The 12,020-nt window shown below is 36.5% G+C and overlaps 1 protein-coding gene across 2 annotated transcripts in view; it reads left to right on the top strand.

The window, feature by feature from the left end:
* Positions 1-12,020, top strand: part of CBFB (core-binding factor subunit beta) — a 56,313-nt gene that overhangs the window by 32,838 nt on the left and 11,455 nt on the right. The window contains exon 5 of one of the 2 annotated variants that reach the window (XM_027075990.2): positions 8,095-8,190. In XM_027075990.2, the coding sequence (XP_026931791.1) occupies positions 8,095-8,190 (96 nt within the window). Of the gene's footprint in view, positions 1-8,094; positions 8,222-12,020 lie in introns of both variants that reach the window. The other variant, XM_027075991.2, reaches the window with a different exon arrangement.

The following is a 12,020-nucleotide window of genomic DNA, read 5'->3' as shown; positions in this document are numbered from 1 at the left end:
AGAGATCACTCAACAGCAAATTTGAGTTGGTAAAAGAAAGATGTAGTGAATATGAACATAGATTAATAGAAATTATCCAGTCTGAAGAACAGAAAGAAAAACACCAAAAACAGTCTCAGAGAGTATGGGACTCCAGCATGTGTACCAATGTGTACATGTCATGAAAGTTCTAGGAAAAGAGAGAAAGGGGCAGAAACTTTAAGAATTAATAGCAGATGAAAACTTCCAAATTCATTAAAAATAGTTATCTTCATATCCAAGAAATTCAATAAACTTCAAATTGTATAAACACAAAGCAATCTACACCTAGATGTATCATAGTCAGATTTTGAAAAAACAAAGAATCTCAAGAGCAGCAATAAAACGGACTCATCACATGCAAGGGAGCCACAATAAGTTTAACAACTGACTTGTCTTTTGAAATTATGGAAACCAGAAGGTAATGGGATGGCAGTGACATTCAAAATGCTAAAAGAACATGTAAAAATGTCCATTTATTAGTAGGTGTTGATTTCTTTTGATTGTTTTTATATTCTTTCTTTTTTTTTTTTTATGTTTATTTATTTTTGAGAGAGACAGAGACAGAATGTGAGTGGGTTAGGGGCAGAGAGAGAGGGAGACACAGAATCCGAAGCAGGCACCAGGCTCTGAGCTGTCAGCACAGAGCCCGATGTGGAGCTCGAACCCACAAGCTGTGAGATCATGACCTAAGCCCAAATCAAGTGTCATACGCTTAACCAACTGAGCCACCCAGGCTCCCCTATATTAATCCTCATAATAAAGTTAAAATAATGACAGGAATAAAAAAGAATCCTTTTTTGTTGTTGTTGTTTCCCTCTATTGTCTGTTTCTGTGTTCTCCATATATGGAAATGTGAGAATTTTCCTATCAAGAGATAAAAAGCCAAAACCTTTCTAGTAAAAAATTAAGGTTCATAGTTAAAATTCTTGGGATGCCTGGCTGGCTCAATCAGTAGAGCATGCAGCTCTTGATCTTGGGGTCATATGTTCAAGCCCCACATTAGGTGTAGAGATTGCTTTAAAAACAAATAAGTAAGTAAATAAGTAAATTTAAAATTTTTAAATTAATTGATTTTGAGAGAGAGAGAGCGCACAAGTGGGGGGAGGGGCACAAAGAGAGAAAGAATCTCATGTGGGGCTCAAACTTACGAACCTGTGCGTGAGATCATGACCTGGGCCGAAATCAGGAGTCAGACACTTAACCAACTGAGCCACCCAGATGCCCCCCAAATTAAAATTCTTTTTTTTTTTTTTTTTAATTTTTTAACGTTTATTTATTTTTGATAGACACAGTGCGAGCAGAGGAGGTGCAGAGAGGGGGACATAGAATCCGAAGTAGGCTCTGAGCTATCAGCACAGAGCCTGATGCCGGGCTCCCAGCTCACAGACCCCAAGATCATGACCTAAGCCAAACTTGGACCTTAACTGACTGAGCCACCCAGCTGCCCCGAAAATTAAAATTCTTAAGAAGGAATCCCTGCTACCTTGATTTCCACAGGGATAAGGAGTGACCAACTGTTTCAGAGAAATAGTAAATAATCAGCAATTTACAAGGCTGTTTCTGTAAGAAGTGATACAGCAGGGGCGCCTGGGTGGCTCAGTTGGTTAAGCGGCCGACTTCGGCTCAGGTCATGATCTCGCGGTCGGTGAGTTCGAGCCCCACGTCAGTCTCTGTGCTGACAGCTCAGAGCCTGGAGCCTGTTTCAGATTCTGTGTCTCCCTCTCTCTGACCCTCCCCCGTTCATGCTCTGTCTCTCTCTGTCTCAAAAATAAATAAACGTTAAAAAAAATTAAAAAAAAAAAAAGAAGTGATACAGCAGATTGAATTTATATGAGGTAAAATTTCAGATTTAGTTGACTTTTAAAACTGAAATATTTTATTAAATGATAGATAAAAATTTTAAGTTTAACCCATAGCATTTTCCATACTTAGAATTTTCCAAGTTTTCCGGTCTATAAACTGAGCTTTATAACTACAAAGTAAGTACCATCTGTTGTGATAGCAAACTAATACAATAATTGGTCTTATATAATGTAAAAACTTTAAAGCAGGGGATTCCAAACATTCAGTGTACAGTAAGCACTTTTCTATAACCTTCCCTATCCCAAAATCATCTGTACAATATGTAGTAGTTAGGATTAGGAGCTTCATTGTCATATAATTGTGTGAATCCTAATCCTACTGCTTACATCTGTTATGGACTGAATGTTTCTGTTCCCCTAAAATTAATTTGTTAAAGCCTCAACACCCAATGTGACTGCATTTGGAGATAAGGTCTTTATGGGGGTAATTAAAATTATATGAGGTCATGAGAGTGGGGCCCTGATAGGAGTAGTGTCCTGATAAGAGATACACAAGAGAGCTTGCTTATTCTCTCTCTCTGCTGTATGAGGACAGTATTCTCTCTCCCTCTCTCTCTCTCTCTCTCTCTCTCTCTCTCTCTCTTTCTCTCTTTAAATTGGGAAAATTTTAATTCTCCTCAAGGGGATGAGGACAATATTCTCTAACAGATGCTGAGGTAAGGCACCTGGTAAGCTAAGACAGTAAAGAGTATGGTCACAATTCATTTTAATTAAAGTTTGTTGAGTGTTTCAGCTGAAATATTTTCACAGGTATTTTCTCCGTCCAGAGTACCTTTGACAAATGTTGGCAAGGATATGAAACAACAGTTGGTATATTGGTTATGTAAAATTGACACAACATTTGAAAAACTGGCAATACATGCTAAAACTGCAAATTACATATACCTGTGATCCAGCAATTCTACTCTAAGTTTCATGGTATGCAAGAGGAATAAATACGTATATTCATCAAAATATATGTACTGGACATTTATGGCAGCATTATTAGTAATATCCAGAAACTTCAAACTGCCCAAATGCCCATTAACAGTAGAATGGGTAAATTGCTTATCCACACAAAGAAATACAGTGATAATGAAAATCTACAACTAGCACACCAGTATGGGTGGATTTCACAAATATATTGAGTATACCCAAAAAGCACATGTTGTATGAATCCCTTCATATGAAAGTACAGAAATGGGCAAAACTGATAATATGTGTTGTTAGCAATAAGGATAGTGGTTTATCCTTGAGAGAGGAGAGGAGGTTAGTTATTGGAATGGAGCTGAAGGAAACTCCCAAGGTGTTATTACTGCTCTCTTTCTTCCAATGGATTCTAGTTACATGGAAAGTTCAGTTTGTGGAAATTCATTGAGCTGTAATTTAGGACAGTGCTGTCCGGTATAATTCAAATGTGAACCACATAATGTAATTTAAGTTTTTCTAGAAGCCACATTAAAAAAGATAAAAAGAAGCAATTGTATTTAATTTTTATATTGTATTTTGTTTGACCCGGGATATCCAAAGTATCATACTTGAACATAAAATTAATATAAAAAATTTATTGAGATGTCCCACATTTTTTTTCTTTGAAACAGCCTTACTGTAAGTGTACTTTTTTGTATGTATAATATAATACAATAAAATGTTTTGAAAGCTCCCCGCAAATTAATATCATTCTTAGTATAGTTATAGAAACAAATCACATTTGCTGATTGTATTTTCATCTTTCTATTTATTTTCTGTAATTTGTAGGGATAAAATTCAACATCCTCTTTATGCATTTGGTTTTCAATAATTGTAACTCTTTAAAAGCTTAAAAATCAAATTTTGGGGGGCATCAGTGTGGCTTAGTTGGTGAAGCCTCCAATTCTTGGTTTCGGCTCAGGTCATGATCTCACTGTTCGAAGGATCGAACCCGGCATTGTTCTCCACACTGACAGCACAAAGCCTGCTCGGGATTCTCTCCCCTGCCCCCGTGCGTGCGTGCGTGTGCATGTGTGTGTGAGTGTGTGCACAAAATAAATAAACTTTTTTTAAAAAGTCAAATTTTTGGCATTTCACCTTTGGATACTTTAATCAGAGATTTCCAACTAATTTTGAGCAAAGCATAACTATGAGGACTCATTTGCCTTAAAAAAGTTCAGTGCCATTGTAGGAACTATTTTGATTTAGAGTAGTTCTTCAAAAGCTCAAAGTGTGGGGGTACTGTCTTGATGTATTTTTTATATTCGGCATCAGCTTTGTCACATTTTACAGTTCAGTTACTTCGTAGATAAATATATTTCTAATTTATGCAACTATAAACTAAGTGATTGGCAGACCAGTTATGAGTTATATGTGCCACAACTAGTTTCTAATAAATTTCTAAACTTTTTTTTTAAAATGTTTTTATTTATTTTTGAGAGACAGAAAGAGAGCACAAGTGGGGAAGGGGAAGAGAGAGAGGGAGACACAGAATCTGAAGCAGGCTCCAGGCTCTGAGCTGTTAGCACAGAGCCCGACGCGGGGCTCGAACTCACAAACCGTGAGATCATGATCTGAGCTGAGGTTGGATACTTAACCGACTGAGCCACCCAGGCACCCCCTAATAAATTTCTATTTCATAGTTTTTAGAAATTCACTAAGAATGTTATTCTTTTTTTTTTTTTTAATTTTTTTTTTAACGTTTATTTATTTTTGAGAAAGAGAGAGACAGAGCATGAACAGGGGAGGGGCAGAGAGAGAGAGACACAGAATCCAAAACAGGCTCCAGGCTCTGAGCAGTCAGCACAGAGCCCGACGCGGGGCTCGAACTCACGGACCGTGAGATCATGACCTGAGCCGAAGTAGGACGCTCAACCGACGAACCACCCAGGCGCCCCCGAGAATGTTATTCTTTATACAGTGTGCTCCACCAGCATCTATATTTGTATTATCAGTATAAGAGCCAATAGTTTTATCTTCACTGTTGTACTTTTTTACTTTGCATGTTTCACCTTCAATGTAGTACCCTTTCAAAAGTTTAATTTTGGTTCTATGATCAGGTTAGAAAGACTGAACCATTATTTGAATTAACAGATACTCTATACCTGATGACACTGATGTAAACTGGTGTCCTTTAGTTATTTGCAAGGTTTTTGTTAATGATATCAGCATATGAACAGCTTTGCTTTTTACATGTGCATGATAATGTGAATTGAATCATTTGTCATTTGTCAGTGAATTAAATCACTTGATTTAAATGAAGTTATTTGCAGGGTGGTGTTAAATGTACCGTTTGCAGCTGCACGTGTTAAATTGTCGCCCTTGAAGTATATATTGAAGCTTCTTCAGCAGTTTTATTTCTTTTGGCTTTCATGTGATCAGTGATACCATTCTGGTCCCCACAGAGAATAGTAAATGTCGTTATTTTGTGCAAATTACATCTTCATCATCAACTTTCTTGGAAATGAATTAACTTTTCATTAAACATGCACTTCCAGTTTTTAAATTCATAACTGCAGAAAGGTATTACCAAACCATAAAATAAGTATCGTTGTAGATTTAGGCAGTACAATAAAGACAAAATCACTGCAGCAAGAATGGTCAGAATATTCTGTGTATTCTCTATGAGAGAACTGCAAAGCCTTTATTTGCCACATGGGTTTCACATGCACCCACCTTTTATGATGACCCCACCTGGCTACTTTGTGCAGATCATGGGTAAGACCACGGAGTAACAAACTAGTATAACATGGAGCTGGTGGGGACCAAAGTGTTGAAAGCTGCTCCCACTACCATCTGAGATTGGATAGAGTTAGTTGTCCCTAGCTCATTTGACCACACTTTATGGATGAATATGTAGTTTTATCAGGAGTTGCCCTTTATGCTGCCCTTGAAGCGGATAGGTGTTAGTTAAGGTTGCAACAGGAAAGGATCAAGACAATGCTGGTAATTGCCAGTTGTCTTTCAAATTAAAGTACAAACTCTTATCTCTGCACATCTATTTCACACCTTGCTAGAAACGACCAAAACGACCAAAACTCTGTTTTGGTAGCAGAGGGCTACCAAATCCCTCCTGGCTTATTTTACTACAACTATTAGTAATAATATTATTTTTTCTTTTAATGAAATAAAAATCTGACCATTGCTAGAATACACATTAATGGCTGTTAACTTCCTTAGGGAATTAGATCACATCTCCTGTTATGTGCTCTCATTTCATCATGTAATATTCCTTTACTGTACTTAATCACAGTTGACATATATTTTTTTGGTAATTATTTGTTCATTACTTGCCCCACTAGACCAGAAACTGTGAGGAAAAGCACCATTTGTTTCTCATATTGTATTCATGGTACCTTAACACAGTGACTTGGACATATTAAAAACTCAAACATTTGTGGAATAAATGAAAACATGAATGAATGCACAGGACAGAAGGAGTATCCTGTTACCAGATGTGTCCCAGTTGATCATTAGCTAAATAATAGAAAACCCTTGGCAGTTGGAAACAGTGTTCTTTTGCAGGTACCTCTAGCTTATATGGTACATTCTGAGAATACAGTAGGAACGTGTAATGATATTTAGTCAGATGTGTAAATTTGATATGTCTGTAAATGCTTGTAAGATACCAGCACTTATTGAAGATTGTCAAGTATGCTTAAGCACATTTTATATGTTACCTCATTTAATCTTCACAGTAATCTTGTGAAGTATTATTACTGTGCCCATTTTACATGTGAGTTTACAGAAGCTTACAGAAATGAAATGCCTTCCTCCGGGTCATAAAGCTAGTAAATGTATCATAAGAATGGAAATTTGATTACATCTTTCAATTTTGTTTAGGTTATAGACATTGTGTCAGTGAAAATTGTAAGTATTAAACAGCCTTACTAATAGTGACAAATAAAAGATTTCTCACAGAGAACAAGATACCAAGCAGTGTAGGTATAGTCCAGGTCTGGTGTAGCACTTAATTATATTACAGGGGCTCTGGGTCTTTTCATCTTCCTGCTGTGCTATGCTCAGTGTGTGACTGCATCCCCACTATTATGTTTGCATGATGACTACTGTATCTCTGGGCATTGCATCAGTTCATAGGAAGGAGAAAAATTGAAATACCTCTTAAAGGACTTTCTTAGAACCCCAGTTAGGTGACTTATCCTTCTGTCTCATTGGTTTGAATTGAGTTACTGGCCACCCCTTGCTGCAATGAATCTAGGAAGGTGAATATTGATGACTTTTTTGGTATTTTTATCTTTTAGTTTCTTCAAGTGTACCATCAGAAATCCTGGTATTGAGAAGTCTGTGACTGCAAAAGTTGAGCATCCAGTGCTATGTACCATGAGGAAGCTTTTTTAAGTTGGGGGTGTTTTGGTCAGATTGTGCCTAAGGCATGCTCTGATGGCTGGGTGGTAGACTGGGGATGACAGAATGGAAGCAGGAAGAGACTGTTTAGGAGACCTTTGTAGTAATTTTAGTAAGAGATCTTAGAAGCCCGAACTGGAAAAATGTAGGAAATAAAAGGAGACAAAGATTTCAAAAATATTTAGGAGGTCAGATGGTTAGGACTTGGTGATTGATTGGCTCTGTGGAGAAAAGAGGAGAGCAAAGAGTCAAAGGTGTCTCAGGTTTCTGTCAGAAATGAATGAGGGATGCCATGAGTGGAGACTAGAGAAGAGTAAAGGAGAAAGTTTCAATCGGTTGCCCCTTTAGACACGATGAGTTTGAGGTATCTGGGTTTTCTTCATGTGCAGATCTTTATTAATTGGGAAAATTCAGATAAATTTGTTATATGTTACAAATATTTTTCCTTGGTGACATCCTTTGGACTTTTATTTACTTTCTGTTGTTCAGCAGTTTCAAACATTTTTATCATTAATTCTGTTAATATTCTCTTTTCTATTTCTGGCTTTAGTGTCCTAATTTGAGGACCTGGCCTGTCTTAATAGCAAATTATAGAAGTATATACCAAATTTTTTTCTTGATCTTCTGTGGTTTAAGTATTGACTTGTACAGGATTTTATTTTGGTGAATAGATGAGGTAAGGAAAGGAAAGACCATGAACACAGTTACTGTTTCCAAAGTGTGATGTAAAACATGAACAAACTGAAGTTTTCTTTTAAAAGTAGCTTCAGTGTTAGCTTTTTTAAATGGTTTTGATATTTGAAGATATACTCTGCTGTTCATTTCCTCCAAAAAATAACAGATTAAAAATTTTTATTATAGATCAAAATTGAAATATCCCTTTCATGTATTCTGACAGCAGGAGGATGCATTAGCACAACAGGCCTTTGAAGAGGCCCGGAGAAGGACACGTGAATTTGAAGACAGAGACAGGTCTCATCGGGAGGAAATGGAGGTGAGAGTTTCACAGCTGCTGGCAGTAACTGGTTAGTACTTTCCCCCAAACTCTCAGGCTCTCTATGTCATGTTTGTGTGTAATGTTTTTAAATAGTTTAATTTTGTCTTTCATTTTTCAAAAGTTGTACTGTGTCTTTGTATTTATTAAATGTAATTGCTATAAAGAAACTTGGTCTTAATTTTAAGGTTGTACATGAATTCCTCATTCATTGATCCTCCTAAAAATCATTTACTGTCATGTATATATTCTATTAATTCATTGATCCAAATATCTTACCTCTTTTTTGTCTCAATTATTTGTCAGATTATTTGTAAAAATTACCTTACGTTATCCTAGAATACCTACTAACTCTTTGGGAATAATATTACTTTACATTTTTTTATGAATGTCTTGATTTTGTAACTAATTTTTAGCCATTTGTGTATTCTCCTTATTAAAGGGAAAATTTAATGTTTTCAAACTACTCAAAGAATTGAATTAAGTAGCCCACTTTTAACTTTTTTACGGTACAGATATAGAAATCTACACAAAAGAAATATGTAGCTTAATTATTACAAGGCTAACACCCTAATCACTACCATCCAGATCAAAAATATCAAACGTTCACAGCTCTCCCAGCAGCACCCCCTCCACGTATGCATCTAATTATGACCTTGTCCCTCCCCTCAAAAGTACTCATTACTTCAGTTTTTATAGCAATCACTGCCTTGTGTCTCTTTTACTCCTGTCACTTCAGTCTTCAACGGAAGACTGAGGTTTAGTCTTAAGCATTATTTAAATTTTGTATGACTTTTAATTTACATGGATTTTTTTCTATATAAAATTGTACCCTACTTTAAGCAGACTTTAATTATGAGACTACTATTTAAAGTATCTATACATTGTTCAAAAATCCAATTTCTATAAAAAGTATACTCTAACAAACAAAAACAATCAAGATGAGAACTAATGTGTTTGAAAAAGAATATTGTCAAATGTTAACATCCTATGCTTCAAGTTTATAAGCTTACTTACTGATGTATACATTTCACACAAAAAGAAATAGGAAGTTAGCACACATTCACCTTTGATAATCAAAAGAAATAGAATTAAAATATATTACATGAACTAAATAGAATAATTTCCGGGCATTAAAAAGAGTTCTACAGATTGGTTGCTCAACAAAATAAAGGTACTTAATACTTAGCACTTCTGAACTGTGCACTTAAAAATGGCTAAGATGGTAATTTTTATGTTCTATGTATTTTAGCACATTAAAAAAATGTTTTAATCAGTGTTACATACAGAAAATTTGTGGGGTTTCCATACACAAAATTATATGTGCACTATTATTTAAATTAACATGAAAATTTAATGTTATTTAAACATTATGCAATGCATTTGGTTTTGGTTTTTTTGACGCTTTTCAATTCCTGTGATCAGACTTCCCATGCCATTTTCTTTTGGAGTGCTTGTATCTGTAATAGTAAGAAGGTTTTAAACATATAATATGCATTTACCTTATACTTCTGAACTTTTTTGCTCATACTGTTTATTCCGTGCCTAGTAATATACCTTTCTACTCATTCATTAAAACCCAACTTAAATGTTATCTGTCAGTCTCTTCTTTAGCCTTCTTAATTATAACTGGCCCTTCCACTTTGTAGAATCCAGAGCACTTACTTCTGTTATTGTTCTTACTGAACAATATGTTGAAACAATTAAAAAGTGTCTTCTACTGTATTGTAGATTCCCAATGAGATGGGGCCCTGATATTTTAACCCTCACATTACCCATCACAGTGGGTTTTTTTGTCCATTGTGTTTAGTTGTCAAATGGAGATCTTCAGAAAACAGTTTCTATCCTGCCTGTCTGAAAACTAGAGTTACAGGATAGCCTAGAAGTTAGTTGAAGTCGAATAATACATGTTAATGATCTCTGGAAAGATTTTAAATGTTTATAATTTGTTGGTTTATATTAGGTAAGTACTAAGTAATGAACCCCAACTATGTTGTGCAGGATTCTGCATTAGGGACTGGGAAATATATAGATGAAAATGCACGGTTTCTGTCCTTCAGCAACTGTCAGTCTTGAGGGAAAATAGATACATAAACACACAATTGGAGACTACTTTAGCAGCAGGCATTCATAATGGAGGTTCTGAAGGGGAACAGTGGCACTGTAGAGGAATGAGTGTTTATGTCTGCCTCTGTCTGGGGAATTCACAGGGGAATACCCTTGCAGGGGTTTGAAGGAAGAGTGGGAGTTTGCTCACTGGACAAGCTAGGGAAAGCATTCTGGGCAGAAGGAGCAGTGTATGCAAAAGCATTAAAGTTGTAAGAGATCTTGTCATGTCTGAGAACATGAATGGTCAGTCTTTCTGGAATAAGCCAATATGTCTTTAAATGAATGTAAGAAAAAAATGTTTTATAAAAGGTGCTCTTCGTCTAGGGGCATCTGGGTGGCGTAGTAGGTTACGCGTCCGACTCTTCGTCTCGGTTCAGGTCATGATCTCACAGTTCTTGAGTTAAAGCCCCACGTTGGGCTCTGTGCTGACAGCTTGGAGCCTGGAACCTGGTTCGGATTCTGTCTCCCCCTCTCTCTGCCCCACTCCCCCCCCACGCACGCGCGCGCGCACACACACACACACACACACACACACAATACACACTCTCTTTGTCTCTCTGTCTCTGTGTCTCAAAAATAAATAAACATTTTTTAAGAAGTGCTGTTCAGGTACATTATATATGAAGAATAATTATTTGACGGGTGCCTAGGCGGCTCAATCGGTTAAGCATCTGACTTTGACTTGGGTCATGGTCTCACATTCATGAATTTGATCCCCTCATCAGACTCTGCTCTGACAGTGTGTAGCCTGCTTGGGATTCTCTCTGTCTCCCTCTCTGTCTGTGCCCCTTACCTACTCGCACACTCTCTCTCAAAATAAACGAACTTTAAAAAACATAAGTGAAGGGGCGCCTGGGTGACTCAGTCAGTTAAGCGACCAACTTTGGCTCAGGTCATGATCTCAAGGTTCTCGAGTTCGAGCACCATGTCGGGTTCTGTGCTGACAGCTCAGAGCCTGGAGCCTCCTTCAGATTCTGTGACTCCCTCTCTCCCTTACCCTTCCCTGCTCATGCTCTGTCTCTCTTTCTCTCTCAAAAATAAATAAACATTAAAAAAAAATTTTTTTTAATAAACATAGGTGAAGAATATTTGATAATTAATGGAACAGTTATTTAGGAAGTTTTTGTATATATTTTGCTTTAAATAAAATTCTAGATTAGTTAATACTAAAGGTTGTCTTTTCTTAAATACTAGTTTGATTATTCTTATAAATAATGCTACTTGAAGGGGTGCCTGGGTGGGTCAGTTGGTTACACATCCGACTCTTGATCTCCACTCAAGTCTTGATCGCAGGGTCGTGGGTTCGAGTCCCACCTTGGGTTCCACACTGGGCATGGAGCCTACTTAAAAAAAAAATAAATAATAATGCTACTTGAAGAAAATCATTCTGGTGTATGAATTTTATATGTATGTATTTATATTTGTGTATGAACAAAAACATATTCTGTTGACAGAGGTATTAAATAATTTGTTGCTTGGATAGATTGTTTTTTAGTTGGTTTTATGTCCGTGATTTGAGAACATGGACTTTGTAATCAGGCCTAGTTGAGATTCCTGTTCCATTGCTGGCCAATCTCTCTTAAGCTTGTTTTCTCATAGAAAGAAATCATTGTGAGAATTAAATGGGGGAAATGCTTGTAAAAGCACTTAGTATGGTGGTTGGCTTGTGTATGCCTACAGTAAATAATAGCTCTGCAGTACTTCTTTAGCACTAAGAGCTT

Source organism: Acinonyx jubatus, chromosome E2 (assembly GCF_027475565.1).
Source record: "Acinonyx jubatus isolate Ajub_Pintada_27869175 chromosome E2, VMU_Ajub_asm_v1.0, whole genome shotgun sequence".
In the NCBI taxonomy this organism is placed as follows: domain Eukaryota; kingdom Metazoa; phylum Chordata; class Mammalia; order Carnivora; family Felidae; genus Acinonyx; species Acinonyx jubatus.
Note: the sequence above shows the minus strand (reverse complement) of the source record. Positions and strands in the feature narration are given on the sequence as shown.